Raw genomic sequence first — 16,090 nt, 5'->3', positions numbered from 1 at the left:
AGACAATATATATATTAAGGGCGGAAAAGACAACGGTGCAATTCACTACAAAAAAATTGTTTGTACTATAATATAATGATAGTGATAATATCAAAGTTACTCCCGATCTCCTTAAGTACTTTGGAGTTAATCTAGTATATTTATGAACAACGTGAAACAGGCACTTATAGAGAACTCTCCCTACAACACGTTTATATCAAATTTCAGGTAACTCATGTGATGATTTTTATGTTGGTCAAACCGGAAAACCAAGAGTTCCTCGTTGGAAGAGTGGGTTCCGTTCTCAGCTAGCACTCTGCTGGCCGCGAGGTCAAATCTCCGACCGACCAATGAAGAATAAGAGGAATTTATTTCTGGTGATAGAAATTCATTTCTCGCTATGATGTGGTTCGGATTCCACAATAAGCTGTAACCAATTGGTTCTTAGCCACGTAAAATAAATCTAATCCTTCGGGCCAGCCTTCTCTAAGAGAGCTGTTGATCAGCTCAGTGGTCTGGTTAAACTAAGATATACTTAGCTTAGCATTGGAGAAGAGAAAAGAACAGCACGAAAAATGTTTAAGATATACACAAGGAGGACAGTGCAGTTTTCGTTCGTGTTAGTGAAAATGGCCAAAACATCAACTGCGCAGGGGCTGAGGGTAGTTTATTCTAATAAATATATTGGAGATAAATATTACAGAATTCAGTTTTATAAAAGAAAGCCTCCGTGAGAACATGAATATGCACCAAAGAATATATGAATTCGATTCATTTACCTTAAAGAAATATGCAAAATGTATATATTTTATTCAAAATAGTTTACCTGGGCCTAACAGCAACAAGCGTGAGCCTACCTCCGTGGGGAAACAAGATTTGTCAATGGGGCACATGATTTCAGACGCTAATCAGTTTATTGTTCCTCCTCTTCTATGCTTAACAGGTTGGAATATTTTTCCACCCATCTGTGTGTTCGCTCGTACTGACATTCTAGCAGATATATTGCAAGTTTCTAGCTACGCGCATCAGCCCTCTTGAGTATACATCAAATCTGCTATCTGTTTTCGTCAGGTGAGGAAGGAACTGACGAAATCTCACGTGGTGAGCTGGATCTTGATCATGGCAGGAGAGGACGCTATGCGCGCAGTCACCCTTCTCGAGAAGTTGGTCCCGGAAGGAACTTACGTCAGAATCTTTATAAAAGAGTCACAGGAACCCTGGAGAGCGTTTATACCTTCCATAGATAAAAACGGAGTAACGCGGTAAGTCATTGTGCTGTGTTCCTAACTCTGCTGACATGACGGTAGGAAAATCATCTTTTTCTGCCACTTGCAGTTGACAGGCGTGAGAGTGTTTTTTGTCCTCCCTGAGAATCTAGCCGTCAAATGTTGCCAATGTTTATGGAGCAAACTGGCTTCGCCTGCGTTCGTGATTTCGTGACATCACTCCAATAATCGCTGCTTCGATTTGTCATCAGTTAAGAAAAAATACTTCTATGAAACTGAATTTGAAATTTAAAAGAATACTAGTAATTTTGTGCAACTTTTGGCGGAAAGATAGCTAAAGATGGCAGAATTTCTACGTACCTGTGAAACTTGGCCTCAGGTGTTGAAATTCTCAAGGTTCGATTGATTTACCTGAAACGAACTCGTTTCTGCCATAATTTTGAAGCAGTAATTCACTACGAATTAGCCGCGAAATGGAAATTTTGAGCAAACAAATAAAACACGATATCTTTTTTTTTTTGCCTTTCCAATCATTTCAGCACTGACATGAAAGTTTCAAGTACTCAAGTTTGCTGACACTGATTTTATTTGCCTTAATACTGGTTTAGCATTGATACAGAGCCAACATAGACAAGGAAACATACAAATAAACACACAGACAAACACACACACACACACACACACACACACACACATATATATATATATATATATATATATATATATATATATATATATATATATATATATATATATATATATATATATATATATATATATGACTCTTTCTAAGAGGTGGGCCTTCAAAATAAAATAACTGCTAAAAGGTCAACTAAGGCACAATGAGATTTAACAGAACATGAAGATACTGCTCGGTGTTCGACGAGGCTTAAAATTCTGCGTTCTCGTTAGAGCCATCAAACTATTAGATTCGAGACGATAATTATACATACTGTAAGAGTTATAGGGCATAACATTACCCAGTGTATCAAGCAAATGGTATTCTCAAAGGGTTGTGGTGAGTTAGATCAACTTAAAGACAACTAAGCACTAATCGCCTGTTTGGCCTACGTTTGAACACCAAGTTTTCGATCGCTCAGATTCAAGACCGAAGGCGACGACTTCGAGAGCCCCGCGCTCTTGCGAACTCCTTATGACCGACGGTGGCCTCAAAATTACAGCCTGAAAGGACGCCAGTTGACGATCGCCGTTAAGGAGATGATGCTGGCCCTCGTTTTGGGGAAGACTTTCCCGGACGGAAGCGTCGACCTTAAAGCAGGGGGAGAGACAACCTTCATTGAGGTCTTGAGTTCCGTTATGAATTTCTCGTAAGTATTACCGGGGAGCTACTTGCGATGAATGTGCACCACCTCACCTGGCGTGCGTTAGGTTAGGTTAGGTTCAATACAGCTGAATAGTGCACGTATGCGTGTGTCGGGTTTCCGAGCTTCCTAACGTAAAGGCTAATGGAAGGGGCTACTAAATTCCCTTGATCAGTATGGGAAGGGAAAGAAAAGAAGGGTTTAATCCTGTAGAAGGAGACAGACCCGAGTCAGAAAGCACGGAAGCAAGGAATTAATCCGGGAAATTCAAGGATTACTAATTTCGACGGAAAAAAAACCGAACAGAGACCACACTGCATTGGAGAGAAGACAAATTTTGAGAAGAGGTGAAGGCAAAGTTATCAGCTTGAGAGAGAGAGAGAGAGAGAGAGAGAGAGAGAGAGAGAGAGAGAGAGAGGATCTAAGAATGGAATATATTTTGTAAGAGTGCAGGGAAAGACTAGACGAGGCAAAGAGCAGGAACGTGGCTCAGGTGCTAAAAGGTTTCCTTTATCACATTAGTAAGGGCAAAGCCTTCTTACCTCATCGCAGTGTGGCCTGGGTTTTCTTCTGCGGGGTGTGAAGACAGCAAAGGCTTGCTGCAGAATAAATAAATAAATAAATAAATAAATAAATAAATAAATAAATAAATAAATAAATAAATAAGTTTACTTGAAGAATAAATACACAATCAGTACAATCGGAAGAATTAAAAGGAAACGTAGAAAATCAGTAGGATTAGAAAAATAATTTTAAGTTCTTATTTTATGCACAATGTCACGTGTTTAGTACTGCATACAGTAATATACGTGATTAGTGTTTATTATGCCTCCACGAATCGCAACAAAACTTTAGTTTTAGTTTCACTTTTCTTGTTAAACAATGGTTTTAATCCCGCCCCCAACTTTTTTATTCAAATTAATGAGTTGTTTACCAAACCTATATTTGAAGATATAATCGTCATACTAGTCCATTTAATATCAACATCCTGACGAGAACCTTTTGATCTCTCAAAGCATTTATCAAAAAATCTTATTATCGTGCATCTGGCGAATTCACATATGATTAACTGACTTTCATGAAATATATTTGGTGTCTCTGTATTTTCCGGTCGTTGGTCTAGACCTTTTTGCACTCCTAACTCTGGGAGCTACCGAGGGATGGCAGTGCACTTTTCAGTACATTTTAGACGTAACGAACGATGCTCCCCACCCCACTCCACCAGGTACAAGGCCTACCTTTCCCCGGACAACTCCTGGGGATATTTCTTGCCCAACGGAACGGTGACTGGCATTCTTGGGATGGTGGCCAGACGAGAGGTCGATCTTGCAGTTTCCGCACTGGGAATAACCCGTAAGTTTTCCTCGTACTATTAAGAGATTCTAAATTATTATTATTAATTATTATTATTATTATTTTCAATTCAGTAGATGAAACCTCTTCACATGGAACAAGCACACAGGGGCCACTGACTTGAAATTCAAGCTTTCAAAGAATGTTGGTTTCATCCTCCCGCCGCAGAACCCACACTGCACCAGTAACTGATCATGATACAGAGCCAGTGATTTTTCATAGCTCTGGGGGAGACGCGAACCCGCGACATATGCATGGCATACAACGACACTAACCACCATACCAGCGGACCAGCTAAACGCAAGGGTCATTTGCCTTACGGACAAAGAAAGGGATACACACACACGCACACACACACACACACACACACAGAGGAAGGAACGGAAAACATACAATTCAGAATTGTTGCGTGTTATCCTGACTTCTCACCCTTTTGTTTATTTTGTATCGCACCAAAGAATGGTGAGGTGGATATCTGGTATTTATTTAAAACGAAAAGGAATTTCCTGTTTTTTTGTTTTTTGAGTTTGCAACATCTGATGTAAGGTGAAAATTTTAAAATACTGGCCATGACACATGTAGAACCTCTCATTTCCAGTGGCTGACTATCGGAAAATTATTAGCTCAGAATGCACGCACACACACGCACAATATATATACACATATATATATGTATATACATACATATATGTATATATATATATATATATATATATATACATGAATATTATACACATATATACACTTGTCATAAATCGTTCGTGTTTCTTTCCGTATTTTCGAATTTCAGAACGTATTGAGTAGAAGAATTTATCAGTTGTACTGGAGAGTCGAAAAGTATTAATACACTGAAATAACTTAAGTTAAGTTGAACATGAGATCAGTTTGGGAGTTTACATATATATATATATATATATACACATACACACACACACACACACATATATATATATATATATATATATATATATATATACACACACACACATATATATATATATAAATATATAAATTTGCAGGAAGAAATGACCTTTAAAGTTAAAACTCCAAACCTGGGAGGGTGTCACCGTGCAAGCACTGTAAAATGAATGAGAATTAGAGTTTGAAAGGATTATTATTATTATTATTATTATTATTATTATTATTATTATTATTATTATTATTATTACTGGCAAGGATGACATTACCAAAGAATACATATGAACAAACACATAAATGTTTAAAACTGTTCAATAAAATCGTAAACCGAGATGAGAAATATGAAATAAAAATGGAAAGATGAAGTTATATTATTAATAATTATGTTTGTTTTAATCTATTTTTTTTTTTTTTTACAGAGGAGCGAGAAAAGGTGGTCGACTTTACTGCTCCGTATATGGGCACCCATTCGATGCTCTTTTCGAGATTTCCAAAGGAGAAGGGCAGAGCGCTCGCTGTCCTCAGCCCATTTCAATTTCAGGTAAGAGATCCGCAGCGAGTTCAAAAACAGCTTTGCAACTCGTTTACACAGGGCTTTGCAGCTCGTTTACAAAGAGCTTTGCAGCTCGTTTCAAAAGGGCTTGGCAACTCGTTTAAAAAGGGCTTAGCAACTCCTTTACAATGAGCTTTTGCAACTCATTTAAAACGAGCTTTGCAAATCGTTTAAAACGAGCTTTGCACATCGTTTTAAAGGAGCTTTGCATCTCGTTTAAAAATAGCTTTGTAACCCGTTTAAAAGAGGCTTTTTAGCTCGTTTCAAAATGGCTTAGCAACTCGTTTAAAACGAGCTTTGCAGCTCGTTTAAAAAGAGCTTTGCAGCTCGTTTAAAAAGAGTTTTGCAACTCGTTTAAAAAGGGCTTAGCAACTCGTTTAAAATGAGCTTTGTAACTCGTTTAAAAAGAGCTTTGCAGCTCGTTTAAAAAGAGTTTTGCAACTCGTTTAAAAAGGGCTTAGCAACTCGTTTAAAGAGATTTGCAACTCGTTTAAAAAGAGCTTTGCAGCTCGTTTAAAAATAGCTTTGTAACATGTTTAAAAAGAGCTTTGCAGTTCGTTTAAAAATAGTTTTGTAACCCGTTTAAAAAGAGCTTTTCAGCTCGTTTAAAGAGATCTTTGCAACTCGTTTCAAAGCGTCAGACATTTGATGTTTTTTACATGTACGAGCGTTGCAGCTCGTTTGAAAAAGTCGACCATTTAATTTCATTAACACGCTTGATTTCAAAAGAGTAAGGCATTTAATTTCATTTACAAATAACAGCGTAAAAACTCATTTCAAATTCGTTAGATATTCCATTTAATTTACAAATTCAACTCGTTTCAAAAGTGTCAGGCATTTAATTTCATTAACAAGTACAACGCTTTCAAAAATGTCAGGCATTTAATTTCGGTTATAAATTCAACTCGTTTCAAAGCATCAGGCATTTATTTTTATTTACAGGTTTGATTCGTGTCAAAAACGTCAGACATTTAATTTTATTTGCAGGTAAAAGCGTAGCAACTCGTTCAACAAGCGTCAGATATTTAATTTCTTTTACAAGTTGAACTCGTTTCTAAAGCATCAGACATTTATTTGCATTAACAAGGTAAATTCTTTCAAAAACAACAGGAATTTAATTTCATTTACAAGTTCAACTCTTTTAGAAAACGTCAGGCATTTGGTTTCATTTACAAGTTCAACTTGTTTCATAAGCGTCGGCGTTGAATTTCGTTTACAAATTCTGTTCGTTTCAAAAGCGTCAGACATTTAATTTCATCTAAAAGCTAAAATGCTGCACCTCAGTTAAAAACAGTCAGGCATTTAAATTAATTCACAGGTGCCAGCACTCCAACTGTTCAAAAGCACCAATAAGTGCTGAAATTCGTTCATGAATACCACTGAGAACACTGTAACCCGTTTCAAATCGTCAAATAAGAGCGCAGGAACTCGCTTTACAAAACACAAATAAGTGTCGAAACTCGTATGATAGCATCAGTCAAACGTTTCAAAATATTAGGCTGAGGGACGAAACTCATCCCAAAATATCGGGTAAAACGCTGAAGCTCTTTTTAGAGCATCAGGAAGAGTGTTAAAGCATATTTCAAAGTGACAGTAAAAGCTTTGAAATTCAACCGAGCTGAAACTCGTTTAATAGCATCAGCAAGAATGCCGACAAACGTTTCAAAGCATTAGTAAGAGTATTAAAACGCATTTCAAAGCGACAGTAAAAGCTTTGATATTCAACTGAGCTGAAACTCGTTTAATAGCATGAGCAAGAATGCCGACAATCGTTTCAAAGCATTAGTAAGAGTATTAAAACGCATTTCAAAGTTAGCTTTGAAATTAAGAAACTCGTTTAATTAAAAGGACAATTTCAAAGTAAAGCGTATTTCAAAGTGACAGTAAAGCTTTGAAATTCAACCGAGCTGAAACTCGTTTAATAGCATCAGCAAGAATGCCGACAATCGTTTCAAAGCATTAGTAAAACGCATTTCAAACGAGTATTGAAAAAACGAATGCCGACAATCGTAGTAAGAGTATTAAAAAGTGACGAGCTAAACCCGTTTAATAACAGATGAATGACAATCGTTTCAGCCGATAAATGGCATTTTAAAGTGAAAGTAAAAAGCTTTGAAAGCTGAAACTCGTTTAAGAACATCAGCAAGAATGCCGACAATGTATTAAAACGCATTTCGATAATTCAACCGAGATGTCAAAGCGACAATCGTTTCAAAGCAATAGTATTAAAAACGCATTTCAAAGTGACAGTAAAAGCTTTGAAATTCAATCCAACTGAAACCCGTTTAATAACATCAGCAAGAATGCCGACAATCGTTTCAAAGCATTATTAAGAGTATTAAAAGGCATTTCAAAGTGACAGTAAAAGCTTTGAAAAACTCAACATCGAGCTGAAACAATCGTTTCAAAACATTAGTAAGAGTATTCATGTCAAATGTAAAAGCTTTGAAACTCCGAACATCAGCAAGAATGCCGACAATCGTGTCAAAGCATTAGGAAGAGTATGAAAACGCATTTCAAAGTGACAGTAAGCTTTGAAACTCAACCCAACTGAAACCCGTTTAATAATCGTGCCGACAATCGTTTCAAAGCATTAGGAAGAGTATAAAAACGCATTTCAAAGTGACAGTAAAAGCCGAGCTGAAACTCAATCAGCAGAATGCTGACAATCGTGTCAAAGCCGCATTTAAGAACATCAGCAAGAAACTCGACCAACTGAAATCGTTTAATAACATCAAAGCATTAGCAAGGAAGTATTAAAACGCATTTTCAAAGTGACAGTAAAAGCTTTGAAACTTGAAACCCGTTTACAGAACATCAGCAAGAAAACAATCGTTTCAAAGCATTAATAAAACATTTCAAAGTGACAGTAAAAGCAAGAATGAACCCCGTTTAAGAACATCAGCAAGAATGTCGACAATCGTTTCATTAGGAAGAGTATTAAAACGCATTTTAAAGTGAAGTAAAAGTATAAAAACGCGTTTAATAACATCAGTGAATGCTGACAATCGTTTAAAAGCATTTGAAAGTATAAAAACGCATTTCAAAGTGACAGTAAAAGCTTTGAAATTTAACCGAGCTGAAACCCGTTTAGTAACATCAGTAAGAATGCCGACAATCATTTCAAAGCATTAGGAAGAGTATGAAAACGCATTTCAAAGTGACAGTAAAAGCTTTGAAACTCAACCGAGCTGAAACCCGTTTAAGAACATCAGCAAGAATGCCGACAATCGTTTCAAAGCATTGGGAAGAGTATTAAAAGGCATTTCAAAGTGACAGTAAAAGCCTTGAAACTCAACCGAGCTGAAACCCGTTTAAGAACATCAGCAAGAATGCCGACAATTGTTTCAAAGCATTAGGAAGAGTATTAAAAGGCATTTCAAAGTGACAGTAAAAGCTTTGAAATTTAACCGAGCTGAAACACGTTTAATAACATCAGCAAGAATGCCGACAATCGTTTCAAAGCATTAGGAAGAGTATTAAAAGGCATTTCAAAGTGACAGCAAAAGCTTTGAAATTCATCCGAGCTGAAACCCGTTTAAGAACATCTGCAAGAATGCTGATAATCGTTTCAAAGCATTAGGAAGAGTATTAAAACGCATTTCAAAGTGAAAGTAAAAGCTTTGAAATTCAACCGAGCTGAAACCCGTTTAAGAACATCAGCAAGAATGCCGACAATCGTTTCAAAGCATTAGGAAGAGTATTAAAACGCATTTCAAAGTGACAGTAAAAGCTTTGAAATTCAACCGAGCTGAAACCCGTTTAATAACATCTGCAAGAATGCCGACAATAGTTTCAAAGCATTAGGAAGAGTATTAAAACGCATTTCAAAGTGACAGTAAAAGCTTTGATATTCAATCGAGCTGAAACCCGTTTAAGAACATCAGCAAGAATACCGAGAATCGTTTCAAAGCATTAGGAAGAGAATAAAACGTTTCAGTAAAAGCTTTGAAATTCAAGAAAACTGAAACCCGTTTATAAGAACGCAATCGTTTCAAAGCATTGGGAAGAGTATAAAAAAAACGCATTTCAAAGTGAAGTAAAGCTTTGAAACTCAATCGAAGCTGAACCCGTTTATGAACGTCAGCAAGAATGCCGACAATCGTTTCAAAGCATTAGGAAGAGTATTAAAACGCATTTCAAAGTGACAGTAAAAGCTTTGAAATTTAATCGAGCTGAAACCCGTTTAAGAACATCAGCAAGAATACCGACAATCGTTTCAAAGCATTAGGAAGAGTATTAAAACGCATTTCAAAGTGACAGTAAAAGCTTTGATATTCAATCGAGCTGAAACCCGTTTAAGAACATCAGCAAGAATACCGAGAATCGTTTCAAAGCATTAGGAAGAGTATTAAAACGCATTTCAAAGCGACAGTAAAAGCTTTGAAATTCAACTGAGCTGAAACCCGTTTAAGAACATCAGCAAGAATGCCGACAATCGTTTCAAAGCATTAGGAAGAGTATAAAAACGCATTTCAAAGTGACAGTAAAAGCTTTGAAACTCAATCGAGCTGAACCCCGTTTATGAACGTCAGCAAGAATGCCGACAATCGTTTCAAAGCATTAGGAAGAGTATTAAAACGCATTTCAAAGTGACAGTAAAAGCTTTGAAATTTAATCGAGCTGAAACCCGTTTAATAACATCAGTAAGAATGCCGACAATCGTTTCAAAGCATTAGGAAGAGTATTAAAACGCATTTCAAAGTGACAGTAAAAGCTTTGATATTCAATCGAGCTGAAACCCGTTTAATAACATCAGCAAGAATGCCGACAATCGTTTCAAAGCATTGGAAGAGTATTAAAACGCATTTCAAAGTGACAGTAAAAGATCTGAAATTCAACTGAGCTGAAACCCGTTTAAGAACATCAGCAAGAATGCCGATAATCGTTTCAAAGCATTAGGAAGAGTATAAAAACGCATTTCAAAGTGACAGTAAAAGCTTTGAAACTCAATCGAGCTGAACCCCGTTTATGAACATCAGCAAGAATGCCGACAATCGTTTCAAAGCATTAGGAAGAGTATTAAAACGCATTTCAAAGTGACAGTAAAAGCTTTGAAACTCAACCGAGCTGAAACCCGTTTAAGAACATCAGCAAGAATGTCGACAATCGTTTCAAAGCATTAGGAAGAGTATTAAAAGGCATTTCAAAGTGACAGTAAAAGATTTGAAATTCAACCGAGCTGAAACCCGTTTAATAACATCAGCAAGAATGCCGACAATCGTTTCAAAGCATTAGGAAGAGTATAAAACGCATTTCAAGAATGCCGACAATTGTTTAAAAGCATTGAAACATTTCAATCGAGAAACTCAATGAACTGAACCCCGTTTATGAACGTCAGCAAGAATGCCGACAATCGTTTCAAAGCATTAGGAAGAGTATTAAAAGGCATTTCAAAGTGACAGTAAAAGATCTGAAATTCAACCGAGCTGAACCCCGTTTAATAACATCAGCAAGAATGCCGACAATCGTTTCAAAGCATTAGGAAGAGTATAAAAACGCATTTCAAAGTGACAGTAAAAGCTTTGAAACTCAATCGAGCTGCCGACAATCGTTTCAAAGCGTTAGGAAGAGTATTAAACGCATTTATGAACATAAAGCTTTGAAATTCAAGAATGAAACCCGACAATGCCGACAATCGTTTCAAAGCATTAGGAAGAGTATGAAAACGCATTTCAAAGTGGCAGTAGAAGCTTTGAAATTCAACCCGTTTAATAACATGCAAAAATGCCGACCGTTTTAATAACATTTCAGCAGTAAAAAAATTGCAAGAATGCCGACAATCGTTTCAAAGCATTAGGAAGAGTATTAAAACGCATTTCAAAGCTTTGTGTCTGAACCCCGTTTAATAACAAAAGCCGACAATCGTTTCAAAGCATTAGGAAAATTCAGTGTCAGTAAAAGCTTTGAACCCCGTTTAATAACATCAGCAAAAATGCCGACAATCGTTTCAAAGCATTAGGAAGAGTATTAAAACGCATTTCAAAGTGTCAGTAAAAGCTTTGAAATTCAACCGAGCTGAAACCCTTTTAATAACATCAGCAAGAATGCCGACAATCGTTTCAAAGTATTAAGAAGAGTATTAAAATGCATTTCAAAGTGTCAGTAAAAGCTTTGAAATTCAACCGAGCTGAAACCCTTCTAATAATATCAGCAAGAATGCCGACAATCGTTTCAAAGTATTAAGAAGAGTATTAAAACGCATTTCAAAGTGTCAGTAAAAGCTTTGAAATTCAACCGAGCTGAAACCCGTTTAATAACAGCAAGAATGCCGACAATCGTTTCAAAGCATTAGGAAAAGTATTAAAACGCATTTCAAAGTGACAGTAAAAGCTTTGAAACTCAACTGAGCTGAAACCCGTTTAATAACATCAGCAAGAATGCCGACAATCGTTTCAAAGCATTAGGAAGAGTATGAAAACGCATGTCAAAGTGACAGTAAAAGCTTTGAAACTCAACCGAGCTGAAACCCGTTTAATAACATCAGCAAGAATGCCGACAATCGTTCCAAAGCATCAGTAATAGCGTCGAAACTGACTTCTGAGGAAACTAAGAACATTGAAACTTTTCAAAGGTATCAAAAGGAATACTGAAACTCGTCTCAGTTGCATCAGTAAGAAATTTGAAACCAGTGAGAACATCACAAAAGTGCTGAAGTTTCTACATTTGGCCAATAAAGTTTTTCATTAGCCCAAACATGTGCTGGACTTCTTTTATTTGGCCAATGTAGGAACTCGTTACCTCCAAAAAAGGAGTTGAATTGCTTACATTTGGCCAGTTTGGCTAATAACATTTCCCGAAGAGGATTGCATTTCTTATATTTGGCCAATACAGCTTCTGGTAACACCCAGACATGGCTGACTTTCTCACATTTGACCAAAAAAGCTTTTCGTAACTTCCAAAGGTTTAAATTTGTTTTTGGCCGATAAAGCTCTCTTTACTATCAAACAGGATTGGGTTACTTATTATTAGGCCAATAAAACTTCTCATAATCTCAAAAAAAAAAAAAAGGGTTTAGACTTCTTGTATTTGGTAAATAAAGCTCTCGTTACTCCTAAACATGTTTGGATTGCTTCTACTTGAGTAATTAAGTCTCTCGTAACTATCAGACAGGTTTAGATTTCTTATATTTGGCCAATAAAGCTTTTAACAACTCCAAAACGGGGTTGAATTTCTTATATCTGACAAGTAAAGGCTCTCATAACTTTCAAATAGGGTTGGATTTCTTATCTTTGGCCAAAAATGCTTCTCTCTACTTAAATAAAGATTTAGATTTCTTAAATTTGCCCAAAACAGCTTCTCGTCCCTCCCAAACATGTCAGGATTACTTATATTTGGCCAATAAAGCTTCTCGTCACTCCCAAACAGGTCTGGATCTGTCTTGCCGCTGCTGTCCTGTTCCTTGGTCCAGTCGCATACTTGGTCTCGTATGCAGTAACGAAGTACAAGTATCAGGAAGCTGACGAGAAGCTTGATCTAAATTGGTACACCTTCAACGCGTTCCGCAGCATCGTCCTTCAGGGGAACTACATTGAAGCTGGGTCTTGGCCTACAAGATTTATCCTCTTCGTGTGGTTTGTCTTCTGCTTAATATTTTACGGTAACGATTACTTGAGAATTTTACTTGTCATTTAATTAGTTATAGTATTTGATACGAATAAAACGCTTTTCCATTCCAAAAGGATCAATATTAAGCAAAAAGGAGCTATTACTTTCTGGCGTAGGAATAAATTCCAGCTACCGTAGCCCAATGTCTTTATTTTATGCATTAAAAGTTACCAATGCGCTAAAATGCACCCAGGCATGGATGTAGATGACATACAATTCAGCAGGGCAAAAATGCCGTTGTTATGAAATCAGACCTTATGGTGGGGTCTTCTGACGATTTCAAGCGTTATACATACATACATACATACATACATACATACATACATACATACATACATACATACATACATACATACATACATATATATATATATATACATATATATATATATATATATATATATATTTATATATATATATATATATATATATATATATATATATATATATATATATATATATATATATATATATATATATATATATATATAGAGAGAGAGAGAGAGAGAGAGAGAGAGAGAGAGAGAGAGAGGAGTGAGCGTTACTGAGCATAAAAGCATTTCCCATCAACGGTGTTTTATTCCAGCTCTGTATTCCGGAGTGTTGACGGCTGTGCTGGCTGTTCCCACCTACGAGACTCCGATTGATTCCCTGAACGACCTTCCCAGGGCCGCTCAAGAAGGATTCACAATTGGAATGCTGGGAGGCAGCAGTTACAACAGCTTTTTTAAGGTACATCTTCCTGGTCAAAGTGCTGTTCTCTCTTGAACTGAATTGAATTCAGTATAGAATTTAGGCCAAAGGCCAAGCACTGGGACCTATGAGGTCATCCAGAGCTGAAATGGAAATTGACAGTAAAAGGTTTGAAAGGTGTATCAGGAGGAAATCCTCGCAGTTGCTAGCGGAGGGTGGAAAGTAAGATGGAAGAAAGAATATGAAAGGAGGTACGATAAAAAGAACGAAAAGGGTTTCAGCTAGGGGTCGAAGGCACGCTGCAAAGAATCTTTAGTGACTACATTGCTCCGCATGAGGTGCACTGACGGCAGTAACCCCACCCTAACGGGGTGTTCACTCTTGTAATCAACCCACACGTTTTCACAGAACGGAAAGCTGCCTTCCCTAATAATAAAGGACATAAGGGAATCATAGAAGGAACCTATTATGCTTCATTAGCGAGGAGGTTAAGCTAATCGGTAATATCACAATAAACTTTCTTATGTGTATTTTCTCACTTCTTGCTCACAAGAAATTTCAGACACTCATGGCCCTTTAATCCAACGCTTTCTATATCTTTCCTCCTTGACTCTAAAACATTCATTGTACATTGTGCACCATTACATCGGTTTTCATCAAAGTTTCGTTTTAATTTGCTTTGTAAGAATTAACCATGACATCTTACACTGTTCATTTTTTTTACAGATCGACAAATCGATCAGTTTTATGTACCGTTACTCAATTTTTCTGGCGTTTTATCTTCAGAAATATTTAGCGTAAAGGTCAGTTTGAAGGAACTCCAGGGTTTTAATTTCACTTTTTCACAGTCATCCGGCAATTATATTTCACTCACAAAAATATGTAGCTTAACATTACAATAATAAGTATTAAATCTGATTCTGAGGTCAGTTTGAGCATTAACCAAAGCGCTCTGTGGGTCTTGAGTTCAAGCCGTGTTGTACTTTCACTGACACATGATATTACTCTTTCTGTGAGCTAAGGATGAGAGGTTTGCCTGGAAAGGGCCACTTACGTCTACTTGTTCCCCCCGGTCTGACTTGAGTGTGTGTATGTGTGTGTGTGTGTGTGTGTGTGTGTGTGTGTGTGTGTTTTCAGTCTCCAGTCACTGACTTGTACCTGGACGCCGTTGCTCTAGAGCAACCTTTAAATCTGTAAACATCATTGTAATCGTTGTTTGTTAACTTATAAGGAAAGCGATAGTCTTTAGCCCTTCCTAATAATTCTACAGAAATTATTAATGAAATGAAATATCGTGACGAATGTACAGTTCGAGGCTTTGGAGATTATCCTTATTATAATTTTGACTGATTCTACATTTCCTGCTCCGAATGATCCCGCTCGTGATAAAATCGTAAATGACGTGAATGACGCTCTCCAGAAATTATTATTATTATTATTATTATTATTATTATTATTATTATTATTATGTCTTTTGCCTTGCAGATGGCGAAGGAAGGGATTTACAAACAGACCTGGGACCTACTTGATCATAATGATGGCTCGAAGAGCTTTGTCAATAACCTCGATGAGGGCTTTAGAAGAGTAAGTAACCTTCGCTTCGCTTCTCTCTGAAATGCAATTTTCGACTTATTTTGGACTGAATTCTTACCAAATAGGGCGTTAGTCCTATCCTTATATTTGCTTCCTCCATAATGTGCATTAATTAGTTCCGGTCCAATATTTACCGCCTACAAAAAATACGTAAGTAATAATTCTGGAATAAATTAGAAATAAAAACAAAACATTAAACCCGGTTTTGCATCTAATGGCCCACATAAATCATCGCCAACCTTAATTTTAGAATTTAACGTCTTCGAAAGTGACTGTCAGTCCCGGTCGCATTTCCCAGTGATGTAACCGAGTACCGGGATCTTTCCCTGAAAAAAGCGGGACGCCATATCTTAAAAACTAACCATAGATTTTTCTTGAAAATAATCTCATTATGTTTCCCACACCCAAATTTCAACAGGGACTCTCGATCCAACGTAACCTAACCTAATTTAACCAACCTAACTTAACCTAGGGGCATGACAAAAAAAAAAAAATCTCAAATTTATCTCCTGCATAAATTGCACTGCTCATGATATAGAAATGTGTTTTGGACGTGGAGCAGGGCGGGGACAGCTAGGGGCATTAAGGACATCAAATGGCTGCCAAAAAGAAACCGGAGCCAATGCATGTAGGCTTCCTTTCCCCCACTGAAGAATCCCGAGATTGAAGGTCACTAGCCTTTGCAAAGTGAAAACAAGGCTGCTTGAGTATCTGAATTTTACGAATTCTACTTACGACAGATAGACAAAGGTTCTGTGAAAGGGAGTTGGAAACCGACGACAATGAAAAATGAGCAAAAGTGTGGCGAGTGGCGGTGAATCCCCTCAACCACTAATTGGTAACTA

At 37.0% G+C, this 16,090-nt stretch overlaps 2 protein-coding genes and 1 long non-coding RNA gene across 3 annotated transcripts in view; 2 read left to right on the top strand and 1 right to left on the bottom strand.

The window, feature by feature from the left end:
• The first annotated feature begins 608 nt into the window (after nt 1-608).
• On the top strand, nt 609-2,537 carry LOC136832345 (uncharacterized). The gene is made up of 3 exons (XM_067093257.1): nt 609-641; nt 1,051-1,241; nt 2,306-2,537. Exons 1-3 carry the CDS (start codon nt 609-611, stop codon nt 2,535-2,537), a joined length of 456 nt encoding a protein of 151 aa, XP_066949358.1.
• A 413-nt stretch (nt 2,538-2,950) lies between these two features.
• LOC136832137 (uncharacterized) overlaps nt 2,951-16,090 on the bottom strand; it is a 234,462-nt gene continuing 221,322 nt past the window's right edge. Inside the window, exon 4 of the long non-coding RNA XR_010851089.1 lies at nt 2,951-3,126. This is a non-coding gene — a long non-coding RNA (uncharacterized lncRNA). The remainder of the gene's footprint in view (nt 3,127-16,090) is intronic.
• LOC136831990 (glutamate receptor ionotropic, delta-2-like) overlaps nt 3,688-16,090 on the top strand; it is a 14,864-nt gene continuing 2,461 nt past the window's right edge. The window contains exons 1-5 of the mRNA XM_067092472.1: nt 3,688-3,880; nt 5,218-5,339; nt 12,720-12,951; nt 13,546-13,691; nt 15,138-15,236. Coding sequence (XP_066948573.1) covers nt 3,688-3,880; nt 5,218-5,339; nt 12,720-12,951; nt 13,546-13,691; nt 15,138-15,236 — 792 coding nt within the window. The remainder of the gene's footprint in view (nt 3,881-5,217; nt 5,340-12,719; nt 12,952-13,545; nt 13,692-15,137; nt 15,237-16,090) is intronic.

This window comes from Macrobrachium rosenbergii, chromosome 49 (genome assembly GCF_040412425.1).
Source record: "Macrobrachium rosenbergii isolate ZJJX-2024 chromosome 49, ASM4041242v1, whole genome shotgun sequence".
NCBI classification, from domain to species: domain Eukaryota; kingdom Metazoa; phylum Arthropoda; class Malacostraca; order Decapoda; family Palaemonidae; genus Macrobrachium; species Macrobrachium rosenbergii.
This window is presented reverse-complemented; position numbering and strand designations above follow the sequence as displayed.